Source organism: Pongo abelii, chromosome 5 (genome assembly GCF_028885655.2).
Source record: "Pongo abelii isolate AG06213 chromosome 5, NHGRI_mPonAbe1-v2.0_pri, whole genome shotgun sequence".
Classification (NCBI taxonomy): domain Eukaryota; kingdom Metazoa; phylum Chordata; class Mammalia; order Primates; family Hominidae; genus Pongo; species Pongo abelii.
In genome coordinates, this window is record NC_071990.2 from 34,768,687 (window position 1) to 34,790,948 (window position 22,262).

The 22,262-nt window shown below is 57.4% G+C and overlaps 1 protein-coding gene across 2 annotated transcripts in view; it reads left to right on the forward strand.

The window, feature by feature from the left end:
* The window catches only part of PACSIN1 (protein kinase C and casein kinase substrate in neurons 1), a 70,277-nt gene extending 48,566 nt beyond the window's left edge, over positions 1–21,711 (forward strand). The window contains 10 exon segments of one of the 2 annotated variants that reach the window (NM_001132410.1): positions 1,205–1,443; positions 12,669–12,794; positions 13,761–13,917; positions 15,071–15,306; positions 15,826–15,981; positions 16,094–16,269; positions 16,671–16,791; positions 16,888–17,015; positions 18,028–18,215; positions 18,912–21,711. In NM_001132410.1, the coding sequence (NP_001125882.1) occupies positions 12,732–12,794; positions 13,761–13,917; positions 15,071–15,306; positions 15,826–15,981; positions 16,094–16,269; positions 16,671–16,791; positions 16,888–17,015; positions 18,028–18,215; positions 18,912–19,021 (1,335 nt within the window). In that variant the 5' untranslated portion in view covers positions 1,205–1,443; positions 12,669–12,731 and the 3' untranslated portion in view covers positions 19,022–21,711. 2 annotated transcript variants of the gene reach the window in all.
* Positions 21,712–22,262: the final 551 nt, after the last annotated feature.

Consider the following 22,262-nt stretch of genomic DNA (forward strand, 5'->3'; position numbering starts at 1 on the left):
CTCCAAGTACCGATGCTAGAGGGGTGAGTAGGGATATGTGTGAGCCCCCTAGGCTGAGGGGGCTCTAGAGGGGATCTAGTGTGGATTTCCAGAATGAGAGTGAGGAAGGGTGGCCCCTGTCTCCAACCCCACCCCATCCCCCTTCAGCAGCAGAGCTGAGACACTGCTGAGATCAGATTAGTGCCTGATCCCCAGGTGGGGCGGAGCAGACAGGCAAATCCTCCCCTGGGAGGCCACTCATTATTCAGCCTCTTGATCCTGACACTTCTCCTCCCATCCCTGAACCCTGCCCATGAGGCTAGCACCAGGGCTTGTGTGTGCCGCAGTGAGTTTGTGTAGGAAGGGTTTGTGTGTTACAGGTTCTGAATCCATGTAGATGTGTGTGCACGTGTCTTAAAGATGTGCATATGCTGATATTAGTGTCACAGTTACCTGTGTGTGTTATAGGTGCATGTGTAGGAAGATACACAGACTTGGGGAAATGCATGTGTGCAAATATATGTAATGCGCGTTTGTATCTGTAAGTATGTTGTTGGGGTGCACATGTCCTGGACACACGAGTGCTTAGGGCCACCCATGTGTGCGCTTGAGTGGTGTGTGGCAGCCATGGCCTGTGGGAGAAGCGTCGGAACTGGCATCACAAGGTCTCAGTACCCACAGCTAGCCCAGGAACCTTGGACTCTCAAATTCTTTTACAGCTGTGGCCCTCAGCTTCCAATCTGTCAAATGGGTATGAAGTCTTATGGCACGAGGTTGTGCATGAGTATCTCTCGCACTCAGCCTGTCCTAGAAAAAACTCAAAATTTTGAATTTTCATCAAATGAGAGAATAAACGATTAAACAGATAGAAATGCTTCACAGAGCAGCACGCGCTTAGATTTTAAGGACCCAAGAAAAGTGCATGGAAAGGTGCAGCTGTCTGGAAGGATGGTTGGGAGGTGGGATCTTGGGGAGAAAGGGAAGAAAGGGGATGGAGCAGGGCTTCCCAGTCGAGGGCGGACACAGTCGAGAGCCTGTGTCCCCACCAGCGTCTCTGTGGCCGAGAAGTGTATGCGTGTGTGCCCATGTTGATGCGGCGCCGTGCGGGAGGCGGGCGTCCCCTGCTGTACATGGGAGGGAGGCTGTCTGTGCAGAGCATTGCCCAGTTGCCATAGAAACGAGCAGAAGGAGGTGGGTGGCTGGAGAAGGAGGCGGGTCGGGAGCGGGGAGTGGGGAGGAGGCAGCGGTGGAGGGAGCTGGCTCCTGCAGTTCTGGCGCTGCTGCCTTCCTGAGTGAGCGGTGGAGGGAACTCTAGAGGACAGAGCCCCCAGCCCGGCACCAGGCCCCCTCTCCGCCCGCCACCACGGAGGAGAAGGAGGACAGCCAGCCCCTCCGGCCCTGGCCTGGCCCAGCGGGGGCAGTAAGCTCCTATCTGCCCCCAGCTTGGTGCCCACACGGGCCCAGGTAGGCATTTCGATGGCTGGAAGAGGCTGTGTGGAGAGTGGGGAACGGGGCTGCCCTGCCTTCCTACCAGCGGCACCTGGTAGGAGCCAAACAGGCCAGCTGGAGGGGCCGGGCCAGGGACCAGGCTGGGGAGCGGGGTGTGGGGCGCAGCCAGCATCCTGAGAGGTCTCCTCAGAACCGTCAGAACCTTGATCCTCCTCATCAGGGGGACTGTCCCTGTTGCCTTTCCTCCTCTGTACCTCTTGTCTCCACCACTGCCACAGGTCCTGACTTTGTAGCCATGCCCCCTCCTTGGGGCAGCAGGCCGAGGGAGGCTGGAGCCTCCAGGGACCCACAGTCTGAAGCTAGACAGGGTAGGCGGCAGAGGGCAGGGAGGAGTAAGGATGCCCCCGCCCCACTCAAGGCACTGCTAGGCTCTGGCCATTTGGGATAAGCAGACTCACCTCCCACCCCCGATGACGCCAGAGCCTCCCTGCTGGCCCTGGATGGTCTCAGGCACTGGGCTTAGAGCCCCCTGGTCAGGTCAGAGGCATCTACCTCCTGCCCCAACCTCAGGCCCTTCCCCTTCCTCGTTCTCCCTGGAGACTTAGTGAACTCTCCCCAACCCCAGATCTCCCAAAGGACCCCCGTGCCCATCCCCAGTACGCCCAGGGTCTCCAAGTTGGGATACCAGGGAGCAGGCCTCTGATGGGGTGGGAGTGCCTGTGGCCCTCCCTCCTGCACTCTCTGTCCCTCTGCTGCATTGCTCCTGGGGACAGACTCGCTGCTGCTGGAGGAGCTCTTGGGCACTGCCACTGAGGAGGAGCCTCTGCCTGCTGCTCAGGAGGGGGCAGGGTAGGGTGCAGGGGAGGAGCTGGGCCCTCTGCCCCAACTCTGGGCAGGGAGGGGGCTGGAGGGGGCCCACAGGAGTGCACAGGTGGGGCACACCTGGTCCAGGTTTGCCCTGGATGGATCTGAGCCACCTTGGGTGGCACAGGGAGGAGATGCTAGCCTGAGAGGGGCAGAAGGTTGACGTGTGCAACTATGGGCGTGCTTAAGGTCCTGCCCTTCTCCACCTGCTTTTTCTCCCGCACCACCTGAGAGCCCAGCTGGGTCTTTCACTGGACCAGTGTGGGGTGTCCCCTTCCCATGGGCACTCGGGTCAGAGGGCCTGGTGCAGGGGCTGAGGAGGGGTCACATGATAGGTAGGGGAAAACACGCTGAGAAGCTGGCATGGCTCTGCTCATTTCTGCAAATGTTAGATGTACATCCACAGAGTGCTGGACTCAGGGGCTCCCACTTTGGGATCAAGGGCCTAGGAGGGAGAAGGGCAGGTCTTGGGGATAGCAGAAATGGGATGCAGATTCGCACTGTGCGCACTGACACTGCCTGCCCCTGCTCCTCCGAACCCTGCACTCTCCTCCTCCCCGACCGGGCTGGGGGAGCTGATATCTGCCCTGCCTCACCTCCTGCAGCCGGGCCTGCTGGCTTCAGTTGCCCATCAGCGGCCGCCCCCACCTCCACTGGAGCAGGGGCTGGTGAGCCCTGGAGGGCAGGTTCTTTGGGTGAGAGCTGAAGGAGCGTCTGTCCACTCAGCAGGCCCTCCAGGCCTGGCCCCGACCTCCCGCCCCTGGCCTGCCTCCTCTAGGCCCGGGCCCCTCCCTGTCAGGTTGCTGCTTCATAGGTCGGCTCGGGGTTGCCTGTGCTTGCTCTTTCTCCCACATTCTTGCCACCAGATTCTGGGTCAGTGAGTCCGCCAGGATGGGCTTCTGGAACACATTTCCCTGGCCCACTTCATTGCACATAACGCGCCCACAGCCCAGGGCACCTGCCTGGAAGCCGGATTGAGACTTGACCTCCCCTGGCAGACCTTCTCATGTGAAAGGGAGCTTGAGGGAGGCCCCAGGAGCACTGAGAGGACTGGAGCTCAGCAGGGGCTGGGGCCTGGGACACAGGAACAATCTGGCTCCCGGCTGGCCCCTCCTCACTGCCCTCAACCCCCGTGCAGGAGCTGGCAAGGGTGAGGAGGTATCTCCAGCTGGCTGTCCATGGGCATGTCAGGGCTCCAGAACTGAGCTCCCATCCCCCCAAACGCCATTCCTCTCTCGGTATCCCCAGCTCAGCAAACAGCAGCTCTGTCTGCCAGCTGCTCTGGCAGGAGCCATCCTTGACTTCTCATCTCACCGTCACATCCAAATCTTCGGCAGATCCTGTTGGCTGGAATGCCACAGCACTTCCAGACTCCATCCTCTTCCTGCTCCTTCTAACATTACCTCCTCATTCTGAGCTCCCATCTTCCCTCACCCGGGGGACTGCAGCCACCTCCTAGAGCTTCCCTGCCCACTCTGCCCCACCATGGTCTGCTCTTCCCCCAGCAGCCACAGATCCTTTAAAACAGAAGCCAGATCACATCCCACCTCTTCCCAAACCCTGCAATGGCTCCTATCTCACTCTGAGAAAAAGCTAAAGGCCTCCCTCTGACCTACAAGGCCCTCCCCAGTTCCCTCCCCCAATCTCTCCAGCCTCACCCCTCCCCTTCCCTCATCTGCGCAGGCCACATGACCCCCTTGCTCCTCAACCCTGGCAGCCGGCTTCTGCCCCAGGGCCTTTGCAAGGGCTGTTCGGGCTGCCTGAGTGCTCTGTCTGAGTGCTCTGCCTGGCTCCCTCCCCACCTCCCTCAGGCATTTACTCCAAGGCCACCTGCTCAGAATGACCTTTTCTGACCATCCTCCATAAAAAAAGCACAACTCCTCGCCCCCCGTCTTCCCTCCCTGTCCCCTCCCCTGCCTTGCTTTCCTTTACAGCCCTTGATACCTTCTAACATCCTTGATTACCACTTATTTATCTCATTTCTTGCCTGCTCAGCCTCTCTAGAATGTCAGCCCCACAAGGGAGGGGGTTTTCTATCTTGTTCACTGCTGTAGCCCAGCTCTGCACCCTGAGAATCAGGGCTGCAGTGTAAAGCCAGGAGTGTCTCCCTCGGGGGCTGGCTCAGCGTCTGTGCTGTCGTGTGGGGGCCTATGATTCTGTCCTCACAGGGGAAGATGACGCCTGCCTACCTGTGCCATTGCCTCAGGGACATTGGGTTGGACAGGACGCTGGGCCTGCACTGGGTCCACACATCTTCCTTTTCTCCACTCCAGCTGTGGCCAGAGCAGCTCTGCCCGGCCAGGCCCGGGAAAAGAGCAAGCTGCACGCATCCCACCCCAAGCCACTGAAGCGGGAGGGCCACGGCCCCTTCTTCCTGGTCAGAGCTCATCCTTGAGTTCCCTGTGTTGCAAAAACGTGCTGCGCTCCCACCAGGAGTGTTGCCCACAGAGGGGGCAGCCTGGCCCCTGCTCTCCAGGTGGCCACAGAGGCAGTGGGCTCAGGACAGACAGACAGACCCCTGTAGAGTGGCCAAGTGTGTGCTGACTGGTCTTAAGAAAAGAGATGCCCCGGAGCAGACAGGAGGGGGCCCTGCCTTCCCAACAAACTCCTGCCCCTGCCTCCCCATCTGTGGGCATCTCACTTTGGGCTCCCCCAGAAGCCAACCCCAAGACAAGGATATGATTCATTTAGGAGGTGGCCCACAGAAACACTGAGGGTGGGAAAATGACACAGGGAGACAAAAAAGGGTGCTTTACCAAGCAAGTTACCACTGCGGGCAATTCAGCTCACTCCCGCTGGAGAGCTCTGGGAGGGATTTTGAACATACCTTTGACTCAGTCCAGGAGGGCAGGGGAGCTGGGGTATGTATACACTACCTTCCAGCGGCTCTCCACCACCCTTTGCCCTTTCCCTCATGCTGGCTGAATTTTCTCTGAACTGTTGTCACCACCTAATGTGGTGATATTTATTGTATTTTCTTCTTGGCTTTTTGCCTGCGCTGGAATGTAAGCTCCATGAGGGAAGGGCTGGTCTTACTCCCTGATGAGCCTGCCCCACCTGAAACAGGCTTAGAGGCCCTCTAAAGATGTGGGCTGTGCAAAACGGTGTCTTGTCTACTTGGCTTGGGAGCAGGGGAGGGACGTGGGCCTTTTGGGGTGATTTTCTGGAGGAGAGAGAGAGGGGGTCTGGGCTCTTAAGAGGGTGGCCAGAGGAGGAAGGGAGAGCACAGGGATGGTGAAGGGTGAAAGGTCAGACCAGGAGTGGGCTAGGGAGGAAGAAGGGCCAGCTACAGAGGCTGGGGTGCCTGAGGCTGTGTCTGACGCTTGCCTGTTCTCACAGGTGGGCCACCAAGGGGTGCCTTGGGCCCCTTCCTAGCTGGGATGAGCCCACCTGGTCCCCTCTGCCCTGGGCCTCTCTGGGGCCCTCCAGCCTTGAGTAAGGTTTGAGCTCTGCCTCCCTGAGTCTCCCCATTTGTGTTTCCATCCTCCTCCTTCCTCCTCACCTTGGGATCATCATTTCTAATGAGTAGGCTCCCTGGGGACTGCCTGGAACACGCCAGGTTAGAGGGGATGGAGGTCCAGGGGACTGGTTTTCAGACCCAAAGAGAAAGCAAGAGGAACCCAGGCCTGAGATCTTCCTTTCGTGGGGGACCTGGAGACCTGAAGCTCCCAGGTGAGGCCCAACCGTCCTGGAAGGGCTCTGGGGGTGTTAGCTGAGGAGGGGAGAAGGGGAGCCAGGTGATCCAGAGAGATGAGGCTCCTGTCATTAACGCGCTGTACCTGTTAATACCCATAATATTGCAGGTGAACTCTGGGCCTTCTGTGCACTGGGCACTCATTTCCTCCTATACCAATCCCATGGGGTAGGTGCTATCATCACCTCCTTTTGCAGATGAGGAAACCGAGGCACAGAGAGTTTAACTAACTTGCCAAGGTCAGTGGCAGAGCAGGGATTTGAACCTCATCTCCAGACATTCTGTCTGGCCCCTTGGTGCTGTTAGCTACTGTGCTAATCAGCTTTTTGGGACAGCAGGTTGCCACTCCTGAACCAGCAAGACTGTTTAGGGCAGGGCGGGGAAGGGTAGGCGAGGGCTGGGGTATTTGGGGAAGACTTCTTGGAGGGACAGGGACTGAGCTGGCCCTTGAAGGGAAGCAGGGGTTTTTTTGGGGAGGGGTGAGTGATGGGAGGGAGGATGGCATGCGCCCTAGGCTGGGTTGTGGGAAGACATGAGCAAAGGGGCAGAGGCTCTAGTGGACACGGTGCATCTCAGCTGACTCGAATCCTCCCCGCTGCATTGGGAGCCCCAGCACAGATGGGTCAGAGTCCCTGTGTGGCCCCAAGCCAGGCGCTGTGAGCCTGTTGGTCTATCTCTGGGTAAGGCAAGGAGTGGGTTGGGGGGCACTGCTGGGAATATTTGTGGGACCTGAGACCCTGGGGGAGAGGCAGGCAGCTCTGGTTTCCCCATGGCCCTGTCCCTGAGCTGAGCCTGTTCCGTGGGGAGAAGGCCTTAGGCCAGGAGGGCTGGAGTGACACCCACAGAGAGCCAGGAGCAGGGGCAGGGGAAGGACCCACCCCTGGGTCTGAGTCTGGCTCTGACTCCTCCCTGCTGTGTGACCTTGGACAAGTTATCTAACTTCTCTGAGTCTCAGGTACTCATCTCTAGAACAGGGAAGGCAACAGCCATCTCAGTGGGCTGTGAGGTTTGGAGATAAAGCGTGTGAGGAGGCGCTCACAATGGCACACAGTAGGCGCTCAAAAATGGTTGTGTCGTTGATGCTGCCTGCGTGCTACAGCACTCCTGAGGACAGAGGGCACCATGCTGAGGGCAGGATGGTCCTGGGACCACAAGGAGGAGGAGACCCTGGAACCAGGCCCTGAGGGCTGACCAAGAGGAGGGAAGGGCTCTCCAGGAGAAGCTCGGCCTGGAGACAGAGGGCGGGTGGGACTCGGGACCCCCTCCTGGCTCCTGGCTCCTGGTTCTGGTTGTGTCATCATCATCATCATCGTCAACATTGGCTGGGCGCCCACTGTGTGCAGGTAACTGTGTCTGGCTCTGGGATAGAAAATGCATCATTTCTGCTGTTTATTAAGTGAATGTTCAGAAGGTCCTTGGCATTTATTCATTCATTCATGCAACAAAAGTGCACTGCACACTTACTGTGTGGCCGGCACTGTGCTGGATGCTGGGAATACGGCAGATAACCAGACAGATAAACACCGCTGACCGGACTGAGTGACATTCCTGTGGGAAGGAGGACATGCAACGTGATGAATGACGTGCTGTGGATGGCGTGTCTGGTGGTGACGAGGGCTGTGGAGAATAATACGGCAAGGACAGGGAGGAGGTGGGGGCTCAGGACCTGCTGGTGGCTGGGAGCAGCTGGGTGACTCCCAGGCCTGTGGTTGGTGACCACTGAGGTAGGAATCCACACGGCGCCTTGGTCCACACCAGGCCTGGCCTCTTCGGGCTCGTGCTCTTAATTCCTCAGTCCCTTCCTCAAGCCAGGAGTAGATGGAACACAGCTGAGGGCCCTGCCCTCCAGGGTCTCCTAGAGGCAGCTGTCAGGAGATGCCTGGGCCTGAGGAGAGACGCCCTCCACCCTGGGGCTCCTTTGTCACTGAGGCCTCCATTACAGACTTGGCCCACATCTCACTGGTAGTAGTTGGGGGAGCTGGCTCCAGAGCCCTGCACCCCCCGGTCTGCACTTCACAGGCTGCATCATCCTCATGGACAAGAAAGGCAAGACCCTTCCTGGCTCCACAGAAAGAGAGGGCCACCCCTGAGATGGAGCTGTTGCCCCACTACAGGCAACAGCGGTGGCGGATGGATAGTGAGCGCCGACACCTGTGGAGAGCTCGCCGTGTGTCAGGGGCGGTCCAGTGGCCCGAGGTCTAGTGCTCCGTTTAATCCTTGCAACAGCCCATTTTACAGATGAGGACGCTGAGGCCTGGGAAGAGGGAGAGATCCACGCACGGTCTCACAGCCCATACATGAGAGAGCCAGGGTTCGAATCCAGATTATTTGGCTCCAGAGTCTGGGTTATAATCCTACTGTGTACAGCACAGGCCCCAGGGTCAAGTCTTCACTCTGCCACCTGTAGCTGCGTGATCTTGGCTTACCTCTCTGAGTCTTGGTCTCCGCAAGAAGAAAAAGAGGAAGTCCCTCTCTGTGAGGATTGCTGTGAGAATGAACGAGGTGCTGGGTGTGAGGGCCTGTCCTGAGGAAGTGCTCAGTAAGCCTTGCTTCCGCTCTCGCTCAGGGGTCCCGGGAATGAGGCTCAGCAGGGGCCATGCAGCAGGGGCTTCGGCTGGAGCAAGGATTCAATCCCAGCTCCTCTGTTTACTGTCTCAAAGGCCATGGGTGCACTATTTTAGTCACTCCGTGCCTCAGTTTCCCCATCTGTAAATGAAAATAAGGCACACATAAAGCATCTACAGCAGTACCCAGCACACAGTAGGCACTCGGTAAACGCTAGCTAGTGATAGCCAATGTTAATGTCAATACCTCTCTATGTAATGACAGTGTGGTGGTCAGGAGTGTGCGCTCTGGATCCGGACCCTGGGCTCAAATCCCAGTTGCACCTTTCCCTAGCTGGGTGTATTAGGCTCCCCAGAGAGACAGAGCCAATTGGATGGATGGGTGGATGGATGGATGGATGGATGACAGATGGATAGATAGGTAGGTAGAGAAAGACGGATGAGAGGGGATTTATTAGGGGAGCTGACTCACGTGATTGTGAAGAAGTCCCATGTTACGCTGTCTGTGAGCTGCTGAGCCAGGGGAGCCGGTACCATGGCTCCAAGTCCAAAGGCCTGAGAACCAGGGGGGCCGGTGGGGTAACTCTCAATCTGCGGCCAAAGGCCTGAGGACCTCAGGGGCTGCTCATGCAAAGTCCCTGAGTCCAAAGGCCACAGAACCTGGAAACCTGATGTCCAGGGGCAGGAGAAGAGCATCAGCTCCAGAAGAGAGCGAGAACTCACATTTCCTCTGCCTTTTCCTTCTCTCTGGGCCCTCAGCCGATTGGGTGGTGCCCGCCCACATTGCATGAGGGCAGATCTTCCTTCCTCAGTCCACTGATTGCAATGCCAGCCTCTTCCCGAAACACCCTCACAGGCATACCCTGAAATAATGCTTCACCAGCTTTCCAGGTATCCCTTAATCCCATCAAGCTGACCCCTGAAATTAATCATCACACTGAGCAACCTTTGGCAGGTTACTTCGCTGCTCTGTGACTCAGTTTCCTCATTTATAAAACAGTGCAACAGTAGTTCCCACATCTCCTGGCCATTACCTATTCATTGAGCTCCCACATGCAGTGCCGTGCACCGTGCGTGGGACATTCGGCCCTCACTGCCTGCTGGCCACTGTCATTGCTGTGATAGCCTTAAATCATAAGATCACACAGGGATGCTGTGATACCCTGGGCTCACTTCTCCCGTGGTACCTGGACAAGCTCTGTCCCTGTTACATCCCTGAGCCCCCGGATTCTCAGCTACAGTGTGGGAGTGACAGCAGAATCTGCCTGGTCAGGTTGTGGTGAGGATTAGAGGAGGTAGATTCGACATGTGAATGGTATGTGCCCAATCAATGCCAGCTGTCATTTATTGGGACACTAAAGTGTCTTCAGGGCTGAGCTAGCCTCACAGCCACTGGTGAGAGAAGGCAGATGGGCCTTGTGCCCCTTTGAAGCGTTGAGGAAGGCTAAGAGCATGTTGAGTTTGCCCACAGGGAGTGCCAGGTGACAGCCACATCCCTTTCTGACGGTGAGAGATGCAGCCTTTTTAGTGACAGCAGGTACCGACTGCCCTTCAGGAAGGACATGGCATTTGTCCAGAGTTGAGCCTCCTGCCTGCCCCCAGGGTGGGAGTGTGAGGTTAGTTTGGAACAGGCAGAGGCAGGGTGGGAAGGTGTGTCTAGCCACATGATACGGGGGTCCACATGCTGTCTCCTGGCTCTTCTTCCTGAGCCCGCCACTGTGTGGGTCAGAACCAAGGTTGGAGTTGGGAGGGCCTAGAGTCTGCCATGGCTGGACACTCACCACCTCATCTAATCCTTAAGTCAGTCATATCATCCTCATTTTCCAGCAAGGCCCAGAGAGGCCTGCGAATTGCTCATGGTCACACAGCAGGTTGGTAGCAGAGCAGGGACCCTGAGGTTGGAGCTGTTTCACTACACATGCTCCCTCATCTGGAAGCTGGGAGACACATTACCTGCCAATACCAAGGGTGGACCCCAGCAAGTTCCAAGAACCCTGGGCCTGGCCTTTTCTGGACGAAGTAGAGAGTGGTCTCAGCCATCGGACATTTTGGCCTGACATACCAGGTCTCAGCTGCACTGTCCCTTCCCTCCATGCTGACAGCACACTCCATCCTGGTTCCCAGCTCCCTCAGCTCTCCCTCAACACAGGCTGGAGGGTTTAAAAAGTATATACATGAGGCACATTAAAAAATTCTTGCACATGAGGCAAAATTAAAAGGGCACAAAAGGACCTACAGAGAAAAGTCTCCCTCCCCCTGCGTCTCCTGGTCACCCCATTCCCCGAAGACGGTCGCCATCACCAGTTTCTCTTGTGGTCCTCCCAAAACACTCCCTACTTATGTATTTTCCCCAGTCTCATGGGTCTGCACCTTGCTCTTTTTGCTTTAGTGATGTGGTCTGGGGAAGGTTCCATTCAGGAGCAGAATTTCCAAGACAGGCCTGCACCGTAACTTATTGACCCAGCCCTCTGTGGACCGGTATATGGGCTGTTTCCAGCCGTTTGCGTTTACAAGTAGTACTGTAGTAAATAATCTTGTGCATCATCTGGCTGACTGACTGGAAGTAAATTCCTAGAAGTGGTGTTCCTGGGAGAAGGGTGTGTACCCCATAATTGTATCACTAACAATTGTATGGTATTAAGTTACTTCCCCATCACCGTGGGCGAGAGACAAATGGTTCAGGTTCTACCTTTGTTCCCAGGAGGGAATGTCTCTACCCTCCACCCAACTCCTGCCCACCCCCAACCAGCCTCCTGGCAGCTATGCATTACGGGAGAGTTCTGTGTGACATTAAGGGTTCTAGAAGGGACTGCGGCCCCAGGGATACCTATCTCACCTGGCTGACTACGCTTCCTTAAACATCCCTGCTTTTTACTTCTCTGTATCTAAATTTAAAACATTCCTTATGAAGCAAGTACTGCTTTATAAGTGAAAAGTGCCAAGTTAAGAAAAGAAAAATTCAGACTCATTTCTTTGTCCCTTGATGAAATCCAGCCGTCCTCCCTCTCACCCACCCCCACTGCGCATGAGTTTATGGGAAAGTCTGTCTGTGGTTCTCCTAAAAGGGAGGGAACAAAATATGTTTAGATGCCTGAGGGGTGCAAGAGGCAATACTGGGTTATTACTGGGAAAGAGCCCCAGGCTCTGGACAGATGGGGAGCCCTAGGGGAAGGGACATCCTCCACCAACCATTCTTACATGTTATTGCCTCTGCCCTGAGCCTGAGAGCCAGCTGCTGGTAAGGGCTGGGGGTCCTCTGGACCCCCAGGTTGGGCTGAATCTTGCAGAGGCCAGCCCTCTCTGAGCATCCACACTGTCAGGGTTCACAGTCCTGGGACTGCAGTGCAGAGGCAGGGAGGCGTCCCCTGGTGCCAGGATCCAGCTAGAGGCTGCCAGCTCGTATCAGGGCCAGGCGCAGCCTGCACTCTCCTGCCTCTTTGAAAACCAGGCCCCTGGCTCTCTGAGTCCTGGCTCCTGACTACTGAGCCATTCTTGCCTGGGGTCACAGCGAGGCCTGGCTGGGGGAAGGGAGGAGGGGAGTACCCATCTCGGCCCTGGGGCAGCGCACGGCCTAGATTGGATAACGGTGATGCCTGCCGACAGATCCAGGGCAGACACAGCCACCCCAGACGCTCCCATAGATCTCTGTGGTGTGACCTGTGGGCCAGGACACCACACATTTGGGACTCCCAGGAGACTTGTAAAAAGCTAATGGGGGCTGCTGAGGTTGGGAGCAAGGGCAGCCAGAAGGGCATTTACAGGGTCCAGGGGCTCAGATAACTGAGGAGGCGCTGAGCCTGGGCTCCAACAGTCCAGGAGACAGAACCAGCTCTGGGGGCTGGGGCTGGCTTCTGAACGGAGGTGCTCATACTGGATAGAGGATGGATTCTAGGGAGGGGGAAGGAGAGATGGGGAGTTGGGCATGAGGGTGCTACAGGGCGACTCTTGGGGTTACCCTAAGTCTGGTGAGTTAGTCTCTGGACAAGAAGCTGGCATCCTAATGCAAGCCTCCTCCCATGGAGCCCCCATCCCATCGGGTTGGGGACCCAGGCCTGGAATAGGGCAAAGGGTGGAGGGCCCTTCGCTCATCTTCAGGGATCTCTCTCCTGCCCTCCCAGCGCATGAGCAGCCGAGCCTGCTGACCGCAGCTCCGCACTCGTCCATCCCCCTGCGGCTACACCATGTCCAGCTCCTACGATGAGGCCTCACTGGCTCCAGAGGAGACCACCGACAGCTTCTGGGAGGTGAGGCTCTCATGATCCCCAGGTTCTGGGGTCCAGACAGCCTGGCTGTTTGGAGGCCAGGCTCCCTTATCACTCACCCCGTGACCTCAGGGCCCACTCCCCAGTCCCCCAGGCCCCTCCAAAGCCCTGGGTGTCCAACAGGCAGCAGTAGCCATGAAGTGGCTAAGAGCACTGCCCACTGAGCCAGGAGCCCCTCTCTCCCCACAGCTGCCCCCAGAGAGAGCCTGTGGCATTTCACAATATGGGAAGAGGCCCTTTGTGACTCTGTGGCACTTCCATCAGGCAGGTACAGCACAGCCTTTCTCAGCTGTTCCTATTTCCCTCACTTACCCCCCATCCTGAGGTGGGCAGGGGTGAAGCGCTGGACACAGAGAGAGGGCGTGAGCTCCCAGAGCCCCACGGGGCCGCAGAGCGGGAGGCACAGCCAAAAGCCAGCATTTTCAGAACCTTCGGAAATATTTGAGACCTGGAGAAAAAAAAATTGCTATTGGCTCCGGAAACCCAAGACGAAAACTGCCAAATCTAAATTAATAAGCGTTTAATGAGATGTCTACAAAACATAATATTATGTCAAGAAGCTGCAGCTCAACTCAACGCTTATATGACTCTATATAAATATAATAGATTAACTCGCAAAAACAAAATGAATAATTCATTCCAGCCCAAGTCCAAATTCTAAAAATCCTTCTGCATTTTGTGGCAGCAAGGAAATCATGTTTAAATTGGGGTGAGGGTGCGTGTAGACGGTGGGGCCTGACGCGGGGTGCTAGATAGAGCCTCCGAAAGTTAGTTTCCCTGGTGCGTTGCCGCTGTGCCGCGGGGCCGGGGGCGGGGGCGGGGCCGGGGCCGGAGCCCGTAAGCGGGAAGGCGGGGCGGAAGACAGTGGGCGTGGCCGTGCTGGATGCGGCGGGCGGGGCTGGGGACTCTGGGAACCCGCGGGAGTGGTGCTCGCTGCTTGGCCGCCAGGTGGGGAACTATAAGCGGACCGTGAAGCGCATCGATGACGGCCACCGTCTATGCAACGACCTGATGAACTGCGTGCAGGAGCGCGCCAAGATCGAGAAGGCGTACGGGCAGCAGCTCACCGACTGGGCCAAACGTTGGCGCCAGCTCATCGAGAAAGGTGCTCCCCCAGGCTCACATCGTGCGCGCCCCCAGGCCGTCACCAGCCCCCTCGGTCTGGGTCCTAGGAGCCCCGGCTACTTGCATGCACCATGCCCTCCATCTACCAGACACAGGACCTTTTCAGGCGCTGTCCCCTCCTAGATCAAACCAGGCCTACCTGTTCATCTCTATTTTGTACAACTTTAGGTTGAATTAAAAAAAAACACACTTTTTATCTTGAAATAATTCAAACTTTGTGAAAGTTGCAACAGTAGCACGGAGAATTCCTACATACCCTTCCCCCAGGCTCACTGGCCCCATGTTTGTTTTCTCACTGACTGTTTATTGATATGCATATTTTCTGAACCATTTGAGAGCCATTATCCCTGTTTACCCCTAAATTCTTCATGTATCTCCTAAGAACTAGAGCATTTGCTTAAGTAACCAGAGTTCAGCTATCAAATTTGGGACATGTAATACGACCCATATGCACATTTACCATGGCAATTGTGCTTGCTAGTCCAGGATCTAGTGCAGTCGCACTTTGCCTCTATGCATTGTGTCTTCAGGTTCCTTTAATCTAGAACAGTTTGAAGTTGCGGTTTACATATACTTGTTCGTGTTATTCTCTCGCAGTATGCTCTAAACCCCATGAGAGCAGGGGCTGCGCCTGCACCACCTAACACAGTGCCCTGCACAGAGCTGGTGCCAGTACACAAACAACAAGTCAGTGTGGAATGACTGGTCCCCAGTGGCCTCCTGGCATCTGTCACAAGCTTCAGCTAACATTCCTGGAGCACCTACTGTGTGCTTGGCGCTGTGCTGGGCTTGTCAGAGCTCACAGGGTCCAGGCTGCCCGCCTCCGACACCACTCCATGGGGCTCACACACTGACAGGAGAGATAAGGAGGAGGGAGGTACAGCTGCAGATACTGTGAGAAGAATGCAGCGAGGGCTGCTGGCCATGGCAGGAGGGCAGAGCAGTCAGGGAAGTCTTCCTGGAGATGGTGGCTGATGTGGGCCCTAGAGGATGGGGCCACGTAGAGCAGAGGAGGGCATTTCTGTTGCTATGGTTGCTACGGAAGGAAGGGCAAAGCCTCCGAGAAGGGAGGTGTGAGGGGGGCCTCTGGGCAGGGGCGGTGAGGTTCTTGTGACCTACTGCCATTCCCTCAGGCCCACAGTATGGCAGCCTGGAGCGGGCCTGGGGTGCCATAATGACAGAGGCAGACAAGGTGAGTGAGCTGCACCAGGAGGTGAAGAACAATCTGCTGAATGAGGACCTGGAGAAGGTGAAGAACTGGCAGAAGGACGCCTATCACAAGCAGATCATGGGTGGCTTCAAGGAGACGAAGGAGGCTGAAGATGGCTTCCGCAAGGCCCAGAAGCCTTGGGCCAAGAAGATGAAGGAGGTGCTCAGTGGGTGCTGCCACGGGCGGGGTGGGGTGGGCCTGTCTGATCAGAGGGTGCTGATCCCAGGGAGGGCATCTATGGATGGGTGGGCTGGGCACTGCCCTCTGGGATTGTGCCCACAGGGGAGCAGCACTGCCTTCCAGGAAAAAATATTCACAGATGGGTAGGCAGTGCCCATTGGGTAAGGAGACCCATGGGCAAAAAGGGGCACTGTCCCCAGGAAAGATACCAGCAGGGGCAGAAGGGCATATTGGCCCCTGGGTCCCCAGATGGGACGGGCACTGCACTGTCTGACAGGAGGGTATCTGCAGGGGAGCAGGGAGTGCCAAGCAGAGACGCAGCCACAAATGGAGGAGCGCTGCTCCCGAGCACCTGGAGCCAGGGCCTGCGTCCCTTCTGGCTCTTAAGAGTGTGGGCTCACAGCTCCCAGGGAGTGGGCAGGAGAGGAGTTAATGGGAGACCATGTTTGCTGCTGGTCACAAATGAAAACCCTACTCCCTATTCCCCCCTCCTCACAGCTGGAGGCAGCCAAGAAGGCCTACCATTTGGCTTGCAAAGAGGAAAAGCTGGCCATGACACGGGAGATGAACAGCAAGTCGGAGCAATCGGTCACGCCTGAGCAGCAAAAGAAGCTGCAGGACAAAGTGGACAAGTGCAAGCAGGATGTGCAGAAGGTGCTGGCGGGCAGGGATGGCAGCAGGGGATCTGGGGCCCCTTGCAGAGGGTGGTGGCTGGGAGCTGCAGGCCTGGCTAGGTGTCACCCTCTCTCCACTCTGGTGCTCACAGACACAGGAGAAGTACGAGAAAGTGCTGGAAGATGTGGGCAAGACCACACCCCAGTACATGGAGAACATGGAGCAGGTGTTTGAGCAGTGCCAGCAATTCGAGGAAAAGCGGCTGGTCTTCCTCAAGGAGGTGCTGCTGGACATCAAACGGCACCTCAACCTGGCTGAGAACAGCAGGTACCCGGGCATGGCAGGCACCGAGGGCACAGGCACAGCCAGCAGATGGTGTGACTGGCATGCAGGGCATCCCAGCCCTACATCACAGTGACGGGAAGGGGAGGCAGAGCTGCAGGGGTCAAGAAGGATGAGGCTTCAAACACAGGGGCTGTTGAGTGCAAGCTGACGCACACTGGGTACTCTAGAAACACATGCTGGATGATGGGTGAATGGCTAAGGTGGGAGGGAAAAGGAGTCCACCGAGCATGCCCGGAGCTTATTCTTGCAAAGCCCACATGATTCCTGGCTGGGCAGCAAGCCCAGCACCCTGCTTCCCTGAGTGGACTCTGGCCTCTCACCAAGGATGAGAAGGGGCCATGTTGAATCTGTGCCCTCCACCTCCCCCATCTCCCTGAGCACAGCTACATCCATGTGTACCGTGAGCTGGAGCAGGCCATCCGGGGGGCTGACGCCCAGGAAGACCTCAGATGGTTCCGCAGCACCAGTGGCCCCGGCATGCCCATGAACTGGCCCCAGTTTGAGGTGAGGATATGTGGGGATGGGAAGGGGAGCCTGAAGAGGCTGAAAGGTGCCTCAGGGCGTAGTCCCCCAGCCTGACTGCTCCACTGGCCCCACCAGGAGTGGAACCCAGACCTCCCTCACACCACCACCAAGAAGGAGAAACAGCCTAAGAAGGCAGAGGGAGTGGCGCTGACCAATGCCACCGGGGCGGTAGAGTCCACATCCCAGGCTGGGGACCGTGGCAGGTGAGTGCCTCCTGTGGAGCTTCCTGGGGCCAAGAGGGACCCACACTCTGGGGCAGCTGAGTTTTGCTTCAGAAGACAAGAAATGGTCTAGATCATAGCAACTATGTCTCCTCTCTAAAAGACAGTGGTAGTTCATCACTCTAAAGCAGCGGTCCCCAATCTTTTTGGGACCGGGGACCAGTTTTGTGGAAGACAGTTTTTCCACGGATGGGAAGGGGGTGGTTTTCGGATGAAACGGTTCCAGCTCAGATCATCAGGCATTAGATTCTCATAAGGAACGTGCAACCTGGATCCCTCACACGCGCAGTTCACAATAGGGGGTTGGGCTCCTATGAGAATCTAACGCCGCGGCTGATCTAACAGGAGGTGGAGCTCAGGCGATAATACTCCCTCGCCTGTCACTCACCTCCTGCTGTGCTGCCTGATTCCTAACAGGCCACGGACTGTCTGCAGCCCCAGGGTTGGGGACCCCTGGTCTAGATCACAGGAACCAAGCCTCCTCTCTAAAAGATAGTGGTAGCGTATCCTTCTAGAGCACCTACTGTGTGTGGCACGGTTCTATGCACTTTCCATATGTTAACTCACTCAAGCTCAAGTGCGTAAATATTACCATTTTGCAGATGGAGAAACTGAAACCCAGAGAGGTTAAGTGACTTGCCCAAGATCACATTGCTAGTTAGTAAACCTCAGAGCCAGATATGATGCCCAGGAGGTCTGACTCCAGGATCCTTGCTCTTAACCATTAGGTGGTACTCCTCCTCCCGGATGAAGGCTCAGATGTGCCCTGGGGTCCCCTTCAATGCCGTCTCCCTCGAGGGCTGAATAATAACGCAAATGGTCCTGCATTTAAACATCTGTTTAAAGAGCTCATGAGGGTCACCCCTCCTATGTGGCCAACCCTTGCTCTAGCCTTGGTAGAATTCGGGGTCAGGGCTCTGATTAGGAGGAGCGGTTAGCCCTCGGGGTGCGGTACGGGGAGACATTGAAGCTGGCTCCTTCCTCCGCGTCTCAGTGTTAGCAGCTACGACAGAGGCCAGCCCTACGCCACCGAGTGGTCAGACGACGAGAGTGGGAACCCCTTTGGGGGCAGTGAGGCCAACGGGGGCGCCAACCCCTTTGAGGACGACTCCAAGGGAGTGCGCGTGCGGGCACTCTACGACTATGACGGCCAGGAGCAGGACGAGCTCAGCTTTAAGGCTGGTAGGGCGGCTGGGCGGGGCAGTGCCTGAGAGAGGCTTGGGCCTGGATTGGGTGTGTGGTGGGGCAGGGGAGGGGAGGTGCCTGAAAGAGAGGCTTGGGCCTGGATTGGGTGTGTGGTGGGGCAGGGGAGGGGAGGTGCCTGAAAGAGAGGCTTGGGCCTGGATTGGGTGTGTGGTGGGGCAGGGGCGGTGCCTGAAAGAGAGGCTTGGGCCTGGATTGGGTGTGTGGTGGGGCAGGGGCGGTGCCTGAAAGAGAGGCTTGGGCCTGGATTGGGTGTGTGGTGGGGTAGAGGCAGGATTTGAAGACAGGTTGCGAGGATTTGCAGGGAACTGAATGGGGCGTAGCCTGGGTTGTGGGCGTGACCTGGGCCCAGGATGGGAGTGGGGGCAAGATTTAGATTGGTTGGTGCCAAGGGCGGAGTCAGAACCTGAGAATAGTGTGGGTGCGAGGTCTGGTTTTGGGGGCGGACCCGACACCCAGATTAGGTGAATGGCTGAGGTAGGCCAAGACCCCTATGCCAAGGGTGGCACGTGAATGTTGGCGTGGGACTGGGGCTGGTTTCCAGGGGCGGGGCCTAAGAATCTAAGACCCAGTGCAGTAATCGGGAGGTGGGTATTGGAGGGATCCCCTAGCAGCCGGTGTGTTGAGGGAGGGGCAGCCTTCTCTCTGAGCCCCTCCCTGTGTTCTCTTTCCCAGGAGACGAACTCACTAAGCTGGGCGAGGAGGATGAACAGGGCTGGTGCCGTGGGCGGCTGGACAGCGGGCAGCTGGGCCTCTACCCTGCCAACTACGTGGAGGCTATCTAGAGGCCCCCTCCCTCCATACTCCCCTCACTCCTCCCCACTGCTTCCCCTCCCCTCCCACTCTCGTCTCCTTCCCCTCGCCATAGAGTTCCAGACATATTTTCCGATCAAGCTTTTATTTTTTTAAAAGTCAAAACAGAACAAAACAAAGTATGCAGAGACAGAGCATTTGCAGGGCCACCTGGAGGCTGGGGTGCTGGGGCTTGGGATGGACCCAGGGTAGGTAACAGTCTTAGGACTTAGCCCAACATCACAACATCTGCTCTTCGGGTTCCACCAAAGAGTCTCCTGAGCCCTGAGGGATGGATGTCTCCTGACCCGTCCACCCTGCCTCACTCCCTCCGTCCCACTCCACTCCAGGCTGCCGGCACCTGCCCCATTCCCTGGCCTGGTTTCCTAACCTCTTCTTCCTCCCCTGCCCTGCCTCCCTTCCTCCACCATCCTGCTCTCAAAGGCCTCCTCTCCAGACCCCTGGAAGGGAGGCTTCCCCATCTTTAGTCTTCCACTCTGCCCCGGGAAGCGCCCTTCTACTCCTAGCCACGTCCCTTGGGACCAGTGGGACCGGAGGAGGAATGGTCACCCTCCTCCCCCATGGAAGTTTCCAGGGGTCCCGCAGACATGGAAGAGGGGTGAGCTGGAGGAAGTCATGGTGTCACTGGGGTACAGGAGGGTGAATGAAGGGCATGTAGGCCCTCAGCCCGGGCTGCGTCAGCCCTCCCAGCCCCAGGCCCATCTGAGGGACCAAGACCCTGTTACGCAGGCCCTTCTTTCCAGCTATCAGCACTTTGAGCATCGGCTCTTCAGCAGATCCAAACCCCCTCAGCAACTTGCAGAGAACCTGTCCCCTCTCATAAGTCCCCTGGCCTAGGGTGGGGACCCCTAAACCCACGGCAAAGCCAGCAACAGTAGCAGCCTCCTCCCATTTGCTGGGGAGGAGGTCATCTTGTCCCCCTGGCACCCCACGCTCCCTCCATGTCCATCCAAAACCCATAAAATCACTGGGTTCCACATCAGCCTCCATGAGGCCAAGCCTTGTACCTGCAAGGCTCTTGGCCTAACCATTCCTCTGTCCTCTTCTCTGGCCTGCCTGGGGAGCCCGTGAAGGCCGCATGGGTGCCTCCAGCCTGAGACATCAGGGGAGAGCCTGCAGCTGAGTTCGGCAGAAAGGAGGAACCCTGGCCCTCAGGAAGAAGATAGGCACATGTTTTTCTTCCTTGTCCCCACGGCCCCCAGAACAACATTCTCCCTGCTGGCAGCCCTTCCATGTCTCCAAACCTGGGTCAGAGTGAAAGGACCTTTGGGGGTGGGTAGGAGCAAAGGGCCCACCTGCTGGTTGGTGAAAGCAGTGGTGCTGGAGTGCTAGGTACCGCACGAGAGGGTGCGGGGGCTTGGGCAGCAGACCAGGGTTGGACAAAACCCCATGAAGGCGGGGAGCTGGAAGAAAAGTCTCTTGGGGACCTCTGGGGCAAGGAGCTGAGAAGTCCTGCAGCACCAGGTGAGACTTGCTTACAGTGGATGCCACTTCTAGGCCTCTGGACCGCAGATGCTCTCCTCCCTCCTGCACACCTGGCCTCCTGGGCCTCCAGGTAAAGAGAGAGAGCCAGCCCAGCCCTGTTTCCCCTGAGTCCTCCTTTGCTCCTGCTGCTTCTCCCAACAGCCCACTGTTAGGAGGTGGTAGACCCCAGTCTCAAGGCTCTGACCTTCTTCATGTGAGCGCAGAGGGTCCTGACACTCTGGCAGGGCCTGAGCTGGGGCAGGCCTCCCTCAGGGCCAGGGGCGATGGCACCCCGGGGACAGGCAGACCTCCTTCCTGCCGTCAGCACCCCCTTCCTTATCACTGTCTGGTCTCCAGGCTTCGGCTGCAGCCTGAGGTGTGTCCTGGGCTCCTCAGAGCCTGTAGCAAGCTTTTGGAAGCCTGCAGTCCTCCCAGCTCCAGTGCAGAAGCCTCTCCAGCCTTTCCCCAGGCAGGAGTTGGGGTTGGGGGCCTCTGTCCCTCATCGCTTACCTTGGAAAGGTGGGAAGCTGGCAATCTGCACCTTGGGGCCTGGGCTCCCCCTCTCTGTGCCAGCGGCTTCCCAGCATCTGGGGAGGGGCTGCAGCCCCAGCTGGACTCCAGCCTGTCCCTCTTAGCACTCTAGCTGCCCACTCCAGGGCAGGGACTCGAAACCCCCTCCGTCCTGAGCAGGCACCTCCAGGGCCCTGTTTGGGACCACTCTCTCAGTCCCCAGGTCCTCAGGGCCCCAGAGCAGGAGGGTCTCCTACCTGGAAGTCCCCCTGAGCTCTGGGGCCCAGCCCTACCTGCCAGTGCTGGTGTCAGGGCACTCAACACCGAGCGTGGGGGCCACGCCCCTTGCCATGCCCACGGCCTCCTCCTGTAGCCCCTGCCCGCACCCTCGATGCTGCACGGGCCCACCCTGGCGGGGCTCGGCGAGTAATGTGTTTTGACCCCAGTTAACCACCATTCCGCGGCCTGGTTCTGCAAGGAACCAGGGCTGCCCCACCGCCCGCCGTCTGCCGCCCTAGGCTTCCTGACTCCATTAGTTCCGACACTTGTGAAACTCCGAGAAGTGCTGTGGTCTCAGCAATGCACCTGTTTTGTACATGATTGTGTAATTTAAAGGTATATAAATACAAATATATATATATCTCAGTTGTGATTGTGTGACTGTGGATAAAATCCAGAACTGTGTCAACCTGGCTGCGCATTGTCATCTTGAGTCTGTGCACCTTCTTCAGTCCTGGGGGTTTCTGAGCCCTCTGAGAGCTATTTGTGGTTGGGATGCAGGGGGGTAGGGGTGGTGCCCGAGCAGGACTGGGTGCTGTCCTGGCCCACCATCCACAGACTAGGCCACTGAGGGCCAGTCCCTTCGCCCTGCAGGGGCCTGGGTCTTGTCTGGACTGGGGAGGGTGATACTGGAGGCTCCTGGAGCTCTGGCCCATTCAGGTTCCGGGTGCTTTGGTGACAGGCCCTGACCAGGAGAGCTGGGGCATTCAGGGTTCCACACTCATGGATCAAGAGTGAATGAGGCCCTCAAATAGGTTTTGCTTTTTAAAGCAGAATTCTGAAAGTGACTGCTGAGGCCCGTGGTTCCTGGCTGCCCACAGTGCCAAGCTCCCTGTGTGGTGACGTTGGGCCATGCCACGCCTTCCTGCATCTTGCCTGGCTCTGAATGCATTTCTGTGTGGGACCCATGGGAGGGCTCCTGGGGAAGAATTTCTCAGGGGCATGGGCAGGACCAGAGCT